The sequence below is a fragment of the Salmo salar genome, chromosome ssa18 (assembly GCF_905237065.1).
Source record: "Salmo salar chromosome ssa18, Ssal_v3.1, whole genome shotgun sequence".
In the NCBI taxonomy this organism is placed as follows: Eukaryota; Metazoa; Chordata; class Actinopteri; order Salmoniformes; family Salmonidae; genus Salmo; species Salmo salar.
In genome coordinates, this window is record NC_059459.1 from 54,778,340 (window position 1) to 54,795,549 (window position 17,210).

Below are 17,210 nucleotides of genomic sequence, written 5' to 3' on the forward strand. Positions count from 1 at the left end.
CTGTACACTCACTTCTCTATATTCCTCCCTCCTTCCCTCTTTCCCACCACCTCTCCTTCCGCCTCTCATTCCAAATTACCTGAGACCCCCATGGCTGTCAGGTGGGCGAGCGATACTTGTCATGGCGGCAGTACCATTACCGCCACCCTGCCCCGAATTCCACCGCCCCCGCTAGACAGCATCCATTTATGCTAAAGCTAACGAGCTTTAGCCAACAGGCAGGGATGATAACGAGCTAACATGGAGTCACAGTAGCTTTGCTTCGACTTCTCTTCAGCTTAAAGAGCTTCAGAGTGGAGGCGAAGGTCTCACTGAAGTCACTGGAAAAGTACCCAGCTGGGCCTTAACGCGAGGTGTATTTTCATCGCAATGTGGGTTACGTTAAAAGTTGACGATGATAATTGTGATGTATGCAAATGGTTTCTCTTTCTACTCCTGCATATGTTAGAGGGTGGTTGAGTGAGTACTCTACCACATTCTTGTGTTCAAATTGAGCTTGTTGGTGATGTTTTAAGAAACAATTTTATTAGTAAATTGAATATGCAATGTTGGATTCCGATTCATTTAATTATGCGCACCAGGAGAACTAGGTGCATTTTCTTGAGTGCATGTGGAAAATACAACATTTGGTTATTTGCAACTGGTGGGAGAATTATATCCACATGTATCATATCCCTTTTTAAATGGATTTAATTCATTATTTCAATTCATTTCCATGTTCCTCTTTAAAGGCCCAATGCAGCTGTTTTTATATCAATATGAAATAATTTCTGGGTAACAATTAAGTATCTTACTAACCACGTTTCCATCCACAGTTTTTATGCGAGTAAAGCCATAATGTATAAAAAAATTACGACAGCTGTGATGGAAACAGGAAGTTTCGGAACACTTTTAGAAATACCAATGGACCGTTTGTTCGTTCGACATGGTTGGATCTTTTTGTGTCTGTAAAATTGATTATGCGAGAAATGGCAGTGGAAATGTCTTTATCTGCAAATATTGATAGAATTACCATCATATCGAAGTAAACTTGGAGTCACGCGATGATATGTTGTGTGTGGTCCTCCCACTACGACGCGGTAAACCATTCAGTTTATTAGGCTACAGATGAAATAAGTTATGAAGTTCACAGGGTGGTGAAAGTGCACGGTATAAATGTTTTTATTCTGGTGACATGATGATCGTTGCTTGACTGCCGTTTGACCCCCAAAAATATTCTCATTCTTATACATGATAATCTCATCATGTAGACTAACCTACCCACAGAGCCTACCCACACTGTATCTGTGAGATGTTGCATAGAGGACATGTGCCAAGACCAGAGTAGGCACATTTGCTATGTAATGCAAAATAGCACAGTTTCTATTTTGTTACAAAACTATCGGTAGATTTAAAAATGTGATGGAAACACATTGAACATTAGATTTTTATTTGGTACATGGAAACGTAAGCAAAAAAGTAGTTTATTTAATGTAGTTTCTTAAAGATTTGCATGCAGTGCCGACTCAACCTGAAAAGGAGGCATTTAGAGGTCAAGAGAGAACATTATGGTTGTAGTTTCTGAAGATCATAAGATTACTTAAAATTCTAATTTCAACTCTGCTTTCACAGTCTATTCCATTGAATTGGAATCAAAGCTGTCAACATTTTATATAACAGTCATTGCTTATTCTGACTTGATGAAGACATCATTTTTTTATTTAACCAGAACAAATTCTTATTTACAATGACAGCCTACTTGGGGAACTGCCTTCTTAGGGATAGGCATCCCGTCAACGGGACAGTTGTAAATCATGCAGCGCCTTGTGTCACGATCGCAGATTTTAGAGAAAGAACCAATGTCGGTACAGCATGCCTTTTCCTTTTGGACGAAAATTATAAGAATATTCAAAGTTATGAAGTTATGAAAACTGTCTGTTTTGCAAATGTTGAACTTATATGGCTACTAATACTGGAAAAGCTAAATCAAAGTCCAAGTATACAGATTTGACGATATTCTTGCAGAAAAATGTAATATGAATGCAAATGTCTCCTTCACGATTTTCCCAAATGTACCTGGGTGACTTCACACTAAATGTCATGTAGTTCGCTCATACTTCAAGTTATCCGTCTGAACATACACTTTGCACATACACTGCTGCCATCTTGTGGACACCATTGGAATTGCAACCAGAGTGATGGCTAGAACTGGGACCTTTCTGTTGCATTTCAAAGATGGTGGTAGATAAAAAAAACAGTTGCTTTTTTCTTTGTATTTTCTTCTAACAGATCTATTGTGTTATATTCTCCTACATTCAATTCACATTTCCACAAACTTCAAAGTGTTTCCTTTCAAATGGTACCAAGAATATGCATATCTTTGCTTTAGGGCCTGAGCTACAGGCAGTTAGATTTGGGTATGTCATTTTAGGAGAACATTTTTAAAAAAGGGGGCTTACCCTAAGACGTTTTAAGGGATAGAACAACAGATTTTTACCTTGTCAGCTCGGGGATTTGATCCAGAAACCTTTCAGTTACTGACCGAACGCTCTAAGGACTAGGCTACCTGCCGCCCCATATAGGTCTTAACTGATGACCTCGATGCCATCAACATAATGTATTGTAGTAGGTATTGACTTTATACTGCATTTCAAATGTAACTTGTTTCAGAAAATAAGTTATTGCATAAAGAATATACTCTAATGCTAGACTTGCACTGTTTAGCCAATGATTTGGCTAAACAGTTCAGCAAGTTTAGCTTCTGGCCAAACTAAAGAGCAATAGTTAAAAGTTCACGGCAGGAGGCAATGTTGGAGTTCACACTGTAGCCACATACCCACCAGAGCCCACATGACAGTTCGGATCCCATATCAGACTGACAACAGAAGGACTTGTCAGATAGTGTCTGGTTAGAGCCCTGTGGGCCCCTGAGGGCATCCATAGGGGCCTGTGTATCAGCCTCTGATTCAGGGGTCACTGTGGAGCCGTGTCAGAAACTTCCAAAACATGGCTGTCAAAACTGACAATGATTCATGCTACCAGGCTACTGTATGTCTCCTGTCCTGTTGCTCTGAGAGACCACTGAAAAGGTTGATGGTACAGTACTGAAAGGTGCCTCTCCTCTGGAGACGATTTCAGATGTTGGATATAACCAATTTGTCCAATACTTTGCTCATCTGTGCCTTTGTCCACAATAATGAGAGAGTCACATGGGTGACATCATTTCTATTCTTCGCTTGTAGCTCCAAGTGAGTAACGTTAGCCTCTTGGCAATATGTGGAGTCACATAAATACTGCATGTCCAGAAAAAGGGACAGAGGCAACATTTCAAGGGCCTGACGGGAGCTCTCATAAGCAGTGTGTGTTTTGACAGTGGCCCTCATCCACCCATTACTGTGTTCTTGTGGCTCTGTAGCACACTTCTGAGTGCCCCTCCACCACTCCTGAGTGCACTTACATGGCCTGACTCTCTCTCTCTCTGTTGGCTAGTTGCCCGGATGGTTCAGATGGCATGCTGTGTTGGTGGCATACTCGCTGCATGATTGACAATGACTAAGCACAGCATATCTTTGCTCTTCCTACAGTTCGATATTGTTTAATTATTTACGAATGTTAAAATATTTGGGTCATAGTTGTTATATTTAGATGATATTGTGTCATTTCTAAAGAGGGGTAAATGGAACTCTATCTCCTCTCATGTGTATCCATTTGCATACGTGTGGGGGTATACGTCTTTCTAGCTTCCAGTACTGCTACTGTATTCTCCCAATGACATCATCCCAAACTCTACTTTGTTCTACTCTGGTCTTCTGGCTCTTCTGTTCTGACACTATCTAATGTGAAACCCCACTCATGGCCCCAACAGTACAGCACATCTCCTCCCTGGCCTTTCTACTGCACTGTGCATCACTGTCGTCCCCTCTCCCTGGCTCTGGTCCCACAGGGGCCAACAACTCCTCAGGGAGTCTGGAGTCATAGTTTGATGAAGCTGTGCCGAGCGAGATGGCACAACTCCAAGTCAGACCGCCTCTCTATCATCGTTCAGGAAATGAAGGATAAGAGAGGAAGGGAGAGCTAGGAAGACAGAGAGGCATCAAATCAATGCCCGTTGATGAAGGCATGAGATCAGTTGAAAACGCTGGTTCTCCCATTTCTTTGGTGTCCAGATACTTCAGTGTTGATTAACGTAGTTGTATATAGATCAGTAGTCTAAATGGGTCTATGGGTCTACCTGTGGGGATGCGTGGGTGTTACTGCATTAGTGTTGTTCAGTTCAGTAGTTTCCTACTGTTACTGTTATGGCCTTTTTTCAGTATTTTTTTATTGGAGTACATGCATGTCACGGCTTTGAAGTCACCACCATAACTCCTCTCCAGGCATCTCAGCAGGGTGCCATTTTATGAGGTGTGAGTCATTCAGGTGACATTACACGTCAGTACTGTCACCCCGGGGCCATGGAAAGTTCACACAGTCAGGGACCAACTGCTATCAACATGGGTTCACACATTTTACGTACATGTAAATGGCCTCAGGATATCGCAGTTCATAGACTTTCGCAGGTTTTCACAGCCTCACAGATTCAGTGTTCACAGGTCATAACAAGGTCACGGGGATCTTCAAAACAAATATCCTGAAAGAAGAACATTGCTGTTTGTTTTGTCTGGCTTATTTGTTTTGTCTGGCTTTTTTGTAGACGATTGTTCTACCACAGAGTTTCTAAACCCAGAGGCGCAACATCGCGAGACTTACGGGAGCGCTTGTGAAGCAGACCAAACTGGGGTTTGGGAAGTCAATTTACATTTTCTCGAAATCTAAAGGCACATCCTAGATTCGAGCCAATGTCTTAAGTAGTTGAACATGATATTACTCCAACTTTGTGAAAGTGACAAACTGACACGTTTACATTTTTGTCAAAAACAACTTTATATCGAAGGATTGCCTTTGATTTGCCTGCCTGATTTGACGACAGTTAGAGCGGATGACCTGTTTCTGTGCATGAGCTTAGCTAGCCAATGTCGCCATGACATCGCCTACAAGTGTGATCGGGGAGAAGCAGTTTCTGCCTGTCTTTGGTTCTACTTTCCCACTGTCCTTCACACGTTGACCTTAGTGTACACATCAACATGTGACAGGTTTTTGAAAGTGGCCCCCGTCTCGATCCATCCTCCCATGTTGCAACAGACGATACAGCGTTGACACAATCAGGTCGCTGCCCAAAACCATAAAGCATTTTACTGGGTACACCTCAGCCTGTCCTCAATTTATCAACTGTATCCATTGTACCTCTGTAAATAAACAAAAAAAAACAAGAGGGGAAGACACATAATATAAACAGATGGATGGATGCCGAGGCCCTGTCTGTCTTGTAAAACCTAAATGCAGTAAGGCACATTGTCAGTCAGGAACAGATGCCAGTCAGACAGAGGACTTTGATAGCTGTTCATATGTGATAGGATAGCAGCCATAACTAACAGTGGAGATGGGTGGATGAAGACCAGTGGCGTCTTATTTCAGTGGCCGCCACATTGTCATACAGTGGCAAAAACTTTGACTAGACAGAAACAGTCTAATCTAGGGGGACCTTGTGTATCAGGTTTCAGGTATGACCCAAGTGCAGACTGTGTAGAAGTAACCATTGTTATTGTAACAACAGGGGCAGGCAAACGACAGGTCAAGGCAGGCAGGGGTCGATAATCCAGAGTAGTGGGGCCAAGGTACAGGACGGCAGGCAGGCTCAGGCAGAGTGGTCAGACAGGCGGGCTCAGAGTCAGGACAGGCAAGGGTCAAAACCAGGAGGACGAGAAAAGAGAGACTGGGGGGGTGAGGGAAACAGGAGCTGAGAAAATGCTGGTTGACTTGAACAAACAAGACGAACTGGCACAGACAGCCCAAAAACACAGGTATAAATACCCAGGGGATAAGTGGGGAAGATGGGTCGACACCTGGAGGGGGATGGAGACAAGCACAAGGACAGGTGAAACAGATCAGGGCATGACATTGTGAAGATCAAAATAGGTTGCAAAGTAGGTTAACCTCAAGGGAGTTCACATTTGATAAAATAGTATATTTATAAAAATAGTAAAGGTTGTCATAATAAACACACTCACAGGGTGTGGAGTCTGCCTTTTTTGGCTGATAGACTGCATGAGGACAGTGTCATAAAGAATAGGGCTATATCCCAAATTAGCCTAATCATCATCTCCTCTGCAGAGTCAAGATATATACGACTATACTTTTGGATGGGGGTGATCTGTTGGATAGTATTTCTGGTGTGTTGTTCTGATGACTCTGCAAATCAGCTTGAACGGTAATGCCAACCCTTGGTTGTATTTTAATGGCAGCGATATAATTATACGATCCATCTATATATGAAAAGCTCCTCTCAGTCTTCGTCACTAAAAGATGAAAGGAGAGTGATAGAGGTCATTAAGATCCCTTATATCGTACACAATAGCAAACATGTCTTGCACAAATTATGCACATTTCTTCTGAAAATACACTAATTAGTCAATAATACCAGGCACTAATACTGTCTTAATAAAAGAGGAAGCATTTTTCACCTTCTTTTACTCAAGTTTCAGTTGAGAGGTTTTTCAGTCTGCTGCAGTTTTTGTGGCTCTGTGTTGTTGTGGGTTGGGCTAGGATGACAGATTTGTTGTGGGTTTTAGTTTGGATGACAGAAAATAAAAAAAAATGAGTTTGGATGAGAGAATGGCCTGGCAGATTTTCCACCGCCAGATATGGCTCAATCCTCTTCGGTCTCAGTCTGTGATGTTGGCCCCCGCCCAGGCCCGATGAGCCAGACAGGGGTCCCCTGGGAGATCTCTGTGTGGCCCAATCACCGAACGGCATGGCCAGTCCAACGAGGCCGTCTGGTGGCCTGGACCAGATTCAGACTGACAGCGTCTGTCTGTGCCTCTGTGTGTTTGCAATACTGAGCTAGAGTCATGCTCTCAACTCAAATTCAACCTTCTCCAAATCTAGGCTATCCCCTGATCTCTCAAGCCATAATCAAAGTCTTGAGATAGAATTTCTGTCGAGAGAGAGACTAGCTATCCCCTGCCTCTTTCATGTGTAAATCTAATCTCTGTTCTGTCATTAGGGTTCATTTGAACCCCAGTCAGAGCATGAGCTGGGCTCCTCTACTCACACATTCCAGACATCCCCTAGACATCCAAGGGCATTAGATATTACAGACAGAGAGTGCACATGCACAAAGAGCGAGACGTGCGAAACCTGACTTCAATCTCTGACATGTCTCAATCAGCATGGTTCTCTTGATCTTGAGTACAGTAATGCATCAAAGCCATATAGATCATTATAAACTGGCTAGTTTGAATTCTGGATTGGCTAAATTCTACATTCTAGCCGTGTGTATGAGACCAGGTGTATGACACAACCATACTTGATAAAAATACTTGTTCTTATATTACTGTAGCTACGGTATGATATTATAATATGGGCAGTCTTGGGTACATTTCAATTTAGTCTATTACACAGAAAAGGCTTTCTGGTACACTGAAAACTGTATTCCCCTTCATTCTGAAGTTGCCTTTTCTGACTCCTACCATTCTAACCATTGTATCTTTAGCAATACTCTTCTAATGCATTCTCTGGCCTTGCTGAAAGTTTCCCCTCCTCTTCCATCACTGCTTCTCTGCCTACACCTCTCTTAGCTCGGGTGTCTGCTCACTGCGTCTGCCCGATGCTCTCCATTTGTCTTCCTGGGGAAGGGAGCCGCTGGGAGCGACCTTGACATATTAGGACATTAAATCTGAATCAGCGCCTAACACCATCCTAAAGTGTTTTCGCTCGCGCTCTGTTTTCTCAAGCGCATCGACAAAAACACAATTTCTACCCAGAGTGTCTGTCTCTGACTGTCTCGCACTCATCTCTCTCTCTTTCTCCCTCTCTCTCACTCGCTCTCTGAGACACAACCCCCCCCCCCCCCCCACACACACACACACACACAATCTTTCTATATTTTCCCTGTCTCACAATATATTCTAATTTAAAGTTATATTTTTTCTTCCGCTGTTTGTATCTCCTCTTTCATTGTTTTCTTTATGACTCTCCATGCGTCATTCTCTGATACACAAGTGATTGTTTGGAATGGAAATGGCATTGTACCCTGGGGCATCATCAGTGACTTTCATCAGTTGATGTCAACATGAATATGTATGTATAAACCTCAGAGTATTTCTCTGCTATTGAAACTCTGTGCAGTGCAGATAGATTTTGAATGGCAGTTAGGCTGCGTTTACACAGGCAGCCCAATTCTTCCATGTATTGGTCTTTTGACCAAAGGAGGTTGGTGGCATCTTAATTGGGGAGAACAGAATCGTGGTAATGACTGGAGCGGAATCAGCAATTCTAAACTCATCTTGAACACTGAATAGTCAGTGTGAAAAAGCCTGCAGGTTATGTTGTATTTTATTTAATTTTTTCATTAATATTGTTGTAGTATAGCCTTGGATTTCATCTATTCAATATGGCATGCTGCAAGGAATAATATGACATAAAATGCTTCAGAGAGAAGCATCACTCAATATTTCTCCATTTTAGAAAGTGGCTTTGGCAGGAGTGTGAAGAACAATGTATTTTTGTACAAAAGATGTTCGGTAACACTCCTTCCTTTCTTCCCATTACACTCTTTCGCTGTTCCCCTTCCTCCTCCTCTCTATCTCACATTCCCTCTCTCCAGTGCACTGTTTCAAAGTAATTATTTCTCACTCATCTAATGTAGCTCATCTCATCCATCCAGTCTATTAATCTGGGTAGCTGACTGGCATGTACTAAATTAACTCTCCTATTAACTTAACATCATTACTCTTTTACACGTTGGCCATCCGAACACCGGGGCTCCAAACACAATCCCCCAAATTAGCCTTATTAGTTACATAATGTCTCATTGATGACCCTTTGACTTCAATCCCATGGGAGATTTAACGAGCATTTTTTTGTCTCTCAAGCATTTAAATCCAAATGATCACAAAAGCGTTCTCTCTTACTCGGTGGTAATGAGGCTGTTTATACTGGTTGAGGAATCATTGCTCAATTAGAATTTGTTGTGTTTTCCGCTACTGTCCCTTTAAATCTAGTTAGCTTTTGGCTCCTTTAAATGATTAAATCCACTAACATTTTCAGGCAGCAGGTAGCCTAGTGGTTAGAGTGTTGGGCCAGTTACCGAAAGGTTGTTCGTTCGATTCTTCAAGCCGATAAGGTGAAAAATCTTCCTATGTGGCCTTGAGCAAGACACGTATCCCTAATTGCTCAAGGGTCCCTCTGATAAAGGTAGACCCTGGTCTCAGGGAGAGTTGGGATATGCAAAAAACTATGCACTCAGTGTATCATCTTGTGAGTATGCATAGAGTCAGTGCAAGAGAGACATTCAGGCATTTGAGAAGCTTTGAGGGTTCTGTGTGGCTCAGTTGGTAGAGCATGGCGCTTGCAATGCTAGGTTTGTGGGTTTGTTTCCCATGGGGGAAAATTACAAAAAATGTATGCACTCACTACTGTACGTTGCTCTTGATAGGAGTTTCAGCTAAAATGCGGCAGTGAACTAAACATTTAAAGAAAGCTATAAAAATGTATGTGTTCTTAGGTTTTAAAGGTACTGACTGACAGCCTATGGACTTCATCTCCCCTCCCTCTCCCTGTAGGCCTCGGTAACAGCAGCAAAGTCAGCACACAGCTTTGAGTTGAGCTGTAAGCTCTGGCTCCGTATACACTCAGTCATCAGCAGGATCTGTCTGTCGTCTCTGAGTTATCCAGGTTAAACAACCCCCACAGTGCACTGGGGGAAGATGAAAACACTACTTGCTGACCGCGGGGACGTGAAGAAATAGCTCAACCCCTACTAGGCCACTCCATTTTGTGCAGCCTGTCAGAGCACTCAGCTAGAGCTTTGCCGAATGGATCAAGGATTGTGACGACTTGGTGTGTGTGTGTGTGGGGGGGGGGGGTGCTCTGTGTCTGTGTGTGTGTTTGCGTGGCCACACGTGGGCATGCACATGTTTGCGTGTATGTTTATGTGTCTGTCTGTGTGTGCATATCTGTCTGCCGGTGTGTGTGCTAGGTTGTCGTTTATTGTCATGAGTCTTGTCCTGGAGGACAAGAACTGAGCGATTTCCCCTTAGATAGTACAGATGCAAAATCAAAATCGGCTATATTGTAAAAATGAATGAAAATTCAAATGTGCTTTCTGGTCTTAATTTAAGGTTAGGGTTAGGCATTAGGTTTAGCGGTGTGTTTAAGTTTAGGGTTAAGGTTAGGGTTAAGTTTAAAATCATATTTTATGACTTTGTGGCTGTTCCAGCTACTGGCCACTCTGCAGAGCTACCTCCAGAACATGAACAAGAAACGCTAACCTGTGTGTGCGACTGTGTGTATTTCCTCTTGTTATACCCATGTGTTTGTGTGTGTGCCCACCATTGTGGTTGCTGCCCTGCTGAGTGTAAGACGGTAACGCTGTAAAGTAAATCCACTTGTCTGGTGCAGAGTGGGGCCGGGTGGACTTGATCTCTGATCACTCCCCTTCATCAAGGCCTCCCCTGCCAGCCCCCTCTCCCATCCCCTCTCTTCAACACTGAATGCTCTATGCTCTCTCTCCACTTACCTCTCTCATTCAGCACAGCAGCACTTCCATTCCAATCTGGTTCAGGAGGTTGGACTGACTATCTCTTTATAAAAACGTACCACTTCAGGGGTATCCTTACTGGCAATAGTGCAATACTGGAATAGAAATCATGCCAATTGAATATATTTTAATATAGAGTTCCTCTGTGTCCACTATACCTGTTGGTTGGCCTGTGTTTACAGTTATATCTGAGTCTCCTTTATACTTTGGTTTGATTCACACCAAACATGTAGAATATGCAGTCTCGCAAAATGAATGCAATTGACTCTGAATAAAATACGCCTGTCAATTTCCCACAGACTGCCATACCTTTTCACCCTTGGCGAGCAAAACTGCACCATTCAACAGAAAATGTCACAAATAATGACTTTCCCGGCACTAGCGGCGCCATCGCTAGGTGTTTGATTTGGCTAGGCTGGAGAAATATCCTCAAGGAGCTGACCATCAATCTCAGAATCTCAGGGTCCTTGCTCCATAGCTGTCACCTAACCATCACCTGCTCATGAAACTGCCAGATTTTGGTGATTTGCCAGTGTGTTTCGCTGCTTCGCCCCTAGCCCACGGTTATTCGTCAGTGGAGAATGCTAATAAAAAAATAATGGCTCAAGAGTGCTGTAGTGTAAAAAAAATAATTACTGCTTCTTATGTGTGAGAAATTAAGATTGCATTTTGACTCCGTTTATGTTGATGCAAAGATTTTGTAAAACCTGTAATTCAATCAGACCCACGATATTGACCTCTCTCTCTCTCTCTCTCTCTCTCTCTCTCTCTCTGTTTCTCCTCAGGTCTAGTGACTATGGCACCACCTACAGCAAGCTCAACCTGATGCCTGGGACAACTATCGTGGTTTCTAACTTCTATATCTGCCCAATCAACAAGAAAAAGGTAAGAAGTCTTCAGCCTGCTTTGTCTATATTCTCCCCGCCACTCACCTGCAATGACATTATAGCTGCAATTAGTTATTGGCAACTTCCTCTTAGTCCACTGACCTTGAAGACAGTTATTGTCGAGAGACAACACTCAGCTGCTTTAGGAAAGCTTGGTGACATGGTTTTAGATAGGGATTTTTTAAAATTGGTTTTCAGTTAAAAAGATAAGAAAATTGTATACAATTCCTTGTGAATTCCTCGACTCCTTGCACGTCGACTCCAGGTGTCGATTCCCATTTTTGAGTGTCAAGAATCGATTCCGCTAGGAATTGACTCCTAAGATTCAGTATTTTTGGAACGGAGGAGACTGATTAGTTGCCGTACTTCCGTGAACGCAAACACTTGCATCTTTCATAGCGAGCCACAGAGGAACGGAGAGAGAGGGGAGGGGCACCGTATAGGCAGGGCTGCCACCAGGCAGACAGAGTCAGAAGTGTGCACTAGCCCTATCTATCGGCAATCAAAAGGTGTATTTTGCAATGGAATGCTGAAACTTGCAATTTCTCAGCTTGCAATGTCTCGCAACTTCAGTAAAGCTGGGCCTATCATCAAAGAATAGGCTAGGACATTCTACACACAACAGACTTAGGACAGACTGAAGACTGAACACACGCATCATTAGCAAAGAGTAAGAGCAGGCGAGCCAGCGTGAGGAAGAAGGTAGAGGGGGCAGGCAGAAAGAATGTCTTGGTAATCTGTATCTTGCAATGTCTTGTCTTGCATGCCTCACAAGTTCATCAAAGTAGCCTAAAGATTGTCTCTTCCTGTCTGGTTTTATTTATATTACACAACTTTCCCCAGGCCTTTATAGCCTACCATCTAGTTAGGCTATAATGCTATTTTTTTTCTGTTAGGGATTTTTCTTAACGTTAACGATCCCAACTTCGTTTAAACAATTTAATGTTAAAATGTTCGCATCCCTAATTTTAGACAGAGTTGTAGATTTCATGAAACACAAAGTTTAGGAGAAAGTGAGGGCACTTTGGACCTGCTCTTTATTTTCCCCTTCCGTCTCCCGTGGCAGCTTGTCCATTCAACTGATGCTATCCCCTGGGCTCAGTGCTCTAATCAATAAGAGATTGAGGAGATTAGACAAAGTAACTCATCCATCCTCTCCATTCCACCAATTCCCAAATTCACCTGGGACTCTCTGACTCACCCTCCAGGGTCACACACACACACATTTTCACGATGGTTGGAGACGAGACACTGTACTGTAGCGGTTAATAGCCTGGGAATAGACACCGTTGCCTTAGAGCACACAAAGAGCTATACATACCTCGGCCTAAACATCAACACCACAGGTAACGTCCACAAGGCTGTGAATGATCTAAGAGGCAAGGCAAGAAGGGCCTTCTACGCCATCAAAAGGAACATAGAACTCGACATTCCAATTAGGATATGGTTAAAAATACTTCAATCAGTTATAGAAACCATTGCCCTCTATGGTTGTGGGGTTTGGAGTCCATTCACCAACCAAGAATTTACAAAATGTGACAAACACCCAATTGAGACTCTGCATGCAGAATTCTGTTAAAACGATACTTTGTGTGCAACACTAAACCCCAAACGATGCATGTAGAGCAGAATTATGACTATACCCACTAGTTATCAACATCCAGAAAAGAGCTGTTCAATTCTACAACCACAAAAGGAAGCAATGCCCACACATTCCACCATAAAGCCTTCACCTACAGAGAGATGAACCTAGAGAAGAGTCCCCTCACCAACAGGTAGGGAGGGAGAGAGAATCTAAGTGAGAGACTGATGGCGAGTGAAAGAGGGAGAGAGAATCTAAGAGAGAGAGAGACTGACAACGAAGGAAAGATTGCGAGAGACTGAAACGGAGAGTCTGAGAGAGAATCTAAGAGAGAGTGAGCCGACAGGGGGAGATTGGTGTCTCAGGGGTCCTGACTGTGAACTGTGAGTGTCTGCGTTCTGACAGTCGGAAGTCTGGTAATAAGAACTGTGGATCAGCTTGGTATTTAAACATACCCCAGGGCTAGCAGGAGGGAATTCCTATCAGTGGGAGCCCAACCACTGCTCTCTGTGTGTGTGTGTGTGTGTGTGTGTGTGTGTGTGTGTGTGTGTGTGTGTGTGTGTGTGTGTGTACATACAGTGCCTTGCAAAAGTATTCAGACCCCTTAGATTTCTTTCACGTTTTCTTGTGTTACCAAGTGGGATTAAAATACATTTAATTGGTGAAGGTGGTACTAAATGTTACCAAAACTTCAAACAAAACTGAATATTACATAAAGGCAACCTGAATGAACAAATAATTCAACAAGTACATACTTATTTCATTTACTTCATAAACAAAGTTAATCCCAATTGAGATGTTGTGGCAGGACTTGAAACGAGCAGTTCATGCTTGAAAACCCACAAATGTTGCTGAGTTAAAGCAGTTCTGCATGCAAGAGTGGGTCAAAACTCCTCCACAGCGATGTGAGAGACTGATCAAAAACTTCAGGAAGCATTTGGTTGCAGTCATTGCAGCTAAAGGTGGCACAACCAGTTATTGAGTGTAAGGGGGCAATTACTTTGTAAACTCAGGTTCCCTTTATCTAATATTAGGTTTTGGTTGAAGTTCTGATAACATTCAGTATCAAAAATATGCAAAAATAGAGAAAATCAGAAGGGGAGCAAATACTTTTTCACGGCACTGTATACAGTCCATTCGGAAAGTATTCTGACCCCTTGACTTTTTCCACATTTGGTTACGTTACAGCCTTATTCTAAAATGGATGGAATTGTTTTTGTCCTTCATGAATCTACACACAATACCCCATAATGACAAAGCAAAAACAGGTTTTTATACATTTTTCCAAATAAAAAAATGGAAATATCACATTTACATAAGTATTTAGACCCTTTACTCAGTACTTTATTGAAGCACCTTTGGTCGCAATTATAGCCTTGAGTCTTCTTGGGCATGATGCTACAAGCTTGGCACACCTGTATTTGGGGAGTTTCTCCAATTATTCTCTGCAGATCCTCTCAAGCTCTGTCAGGTTGGATGGGGAGCGTTGCTGCACAGCTATTTTCAGGTCTCTCCAGAGATGTTCGATCAGGTTCAAGTTCGGGCTCTGGCTGGACAACTCAAGGACATTCAGAGACTTGTCCCGAAGCCACTCCTGCGTTGTCTTGACTGTGTGCTTAGGGTCGGTGTCCTGTTGGAAGGTGAACCTTCGCCCCAGTCTTAGCTCTGGAGCAGGTTTTCATCAAGGATCTCTTTGTGCTCTGCTCCGTTTCTCTGTACTTTGCTCCGTTTTTTTTCTCCGTCTGGCCTGATTGGTGGAGTGCTGCAGAGACGGTTGTCCTTTTGGAAGGTTCTCCCATCTCCACAAAGGAATTCTGGAGTTCTGTCAGAGTGACCATTGTGTTCTTCATCACCTCCCTGACCAAGGCCTTTCTCCCGTAATTGCTCAGTTTGACCGGGCAGCCAGCTCTAGGAAGAGTTTTGGTACTTCCAAACTTATTCCATTTAAGAATGATGGAGGCCATTGTGTTCTTGGGGACCTTCAATGCTGCAGAATTTTTTTGGTACCCTTCCGACACAATCATGTTTCGGAGCTCTCCGGACAATTCCTTTGACCTCATGGCTTGTTTTTTGCTCTGATGTGCACTGTCAACTGTGGGACCTTATAAAGACAGGTGTGTGTCTTCCCAAAACATGAACAAAGTAATTGAATATACCACAGGTGGACTCCAATCAAGTTGTAGAAACATCTCAAGGATGATCAATGGAAACAGGATGCACCTGAGCGCAATTTCGAGTCTTCATAGCAAAGGGTTTTAATACTTATGCAAATAAGGCATTTCTGTTTTTTATTCCAACCACCTGTTTTCGCTTTGTCATTATGAGGTATGGTGTGTGGACTGATGAGGATACAAATGTATTTAATCCATTTTAGAATAAGGCTGTAATGTAACAACATGTAGAAAAAGTCAAGGAGTCTGAATACTTACTGAATGCACTGTGTATATAAAAATGTATAACAAAAATACCGTATAGTCGTTGCAAGAGTTTTCAACCACTTGGTTTAGGCAAGCCTAAATTAGTTCAGGAGTCAAATGTGGCTTAACAAATCACATAAATCACTGTGTGAAACAATAGGGGCTGACCTGATTTTTTTATGACTAACCCTTTCTCTTTCCCCCATACATACTACACATGTAAGGTCTCTCAGTCAAGACTGAATTTCAAGCACAGATTCAACTACAAAGATCAGGGAGCTTTTCGAAAGCCTCATAAAGAAGGGCAGTGATTGGTGGATGGGTAACAATAACAAATCAGACATTGAATATCTCTTTAAGCATGGTTAATAATTATGCTTTAAACCACCCAGACACATCAGAGATACAGTCGTACTTCTGAACTGAGCTGCATGACAGGAATGAAACTGCTCAGGGATGTTACAGGATGGAGCTATGCACAGGCAAAATCCTAGAGGAAAACCTGCTTCAGTCTGCTTTACACCAGAGACTGGGAGAGGAATTCACCTTTCAGCAGGCCAATAACCTACAACACAAGGACAAATCTACAAAGACCTCAAAATTGCTTGTTTAACCATGATCCCCAACATCTTGCCAGAGCTTGAAGAATTTTGAAAAGAATAATGGGCAAATATTGCACAATCCAGGTGTGCAAAGGTCTTAAAGACAGTTGTAATCGATGCCAAAGGTGTTTCTAACATGTTAACTCAGGGAGCTGAATACTCATTTAACAACTATATTTTAGTTATTCCATTTCTATTAATCTTTATAAAATATTAGAATTGTTCTTCCACTTTGACATTACAGAGTATTTTGTGTAAATTGTTGTCAAAAAATGACAATTAAATCAATTTTAATCCCACTTTGTAATACAATAAAATGTGAAGAAATCCAAGGTGTCTGAATACTTTTGCAAGGTTTTTATTTTTTTAAATTTTATTTCACCTTTATTTAACCAGGTAGGCCAGTTGAGAACAAGTTCTCTTTTACAACTGCGACCTGGCCGAGATAAAGCAAAGCAGGGCTACAAATATAACAGCACAGAGTTACACAAACAAAAGTACAGACAATAACACAATAGAAAAATCTATGTACAGTGTGTTCAAATGTAGAAGCGTAGGGAGGTAAGGCAATAAATAGGCCATAGAGGCAAAATAATTACAATTTAGCATTAACACTGGAGTGATAGATGTGCAGATAATGATGTGCAAGTAGTGATACTGGGGTGCAAAAGAGCAAGAGGATAAATAACAATATTGGGATGAGGTAGTTGGGTGTGCTATTTACAGATTGGCTGTGTACAGGTACAGTGATCAGTAAGCTGCTCTGACAGCTGATGCTTAAAGTTAAAGAGGGAGATATAAGACTCCAGCTTCAGTGATTTTTGCAATTCGTTCCAGTCATTGGCAGCAGAGAACTGGAGGGAAAGGCAGCCAAAGGAAGTGTTGGCTTTAGGGATGACCAGTGAAATATACCTGCTGGAGCGCGTGCTACGGGTGGGTGTTGCTATGGTGACCAGTGAGCTGAGGTAAGGTGGGGCTTTACCTAGCATAGACTTATAGATGACCTGGAGCCAGTGGGTTTGGCGACAAATATGTAGTGAGGGCCAGCCAACGAGAGCATACAGGTCGCAGTGGTGGATAGTATATGGGGCTTTGGTGACAAAA

The 17,210-nt window shown here is 42.5% G+C and overlaps 1 protein-coding gene across 7 annotated transcripts in view; it reads left to right on the forward strand.

The window, feature by feature from the left end:
• The window catches only part of LOC106577493 (VPS10 domain-containing receptor SorCS2), a 349,001-nt gene that overhangs the window by 157,215 nt on the left and 174,576 nt on the right, over positions 1 to 17,210 (forward strand). For all 7 annotated transcript variants that reach the window (XM_014155530.2, XM_014155527.2, XM_014155529.2 and 4 more), the window contains exon 3: positions 11,404 to 11,503. In XM_014155530.2, coding sequence (XP_014011005.1) covers positions 11,404 to 11,503 — 100 coding nt within the window. The remainder of the gene's footprint in view (positions 1 to 11,403; positions 11,504 to 17,210) is intronic.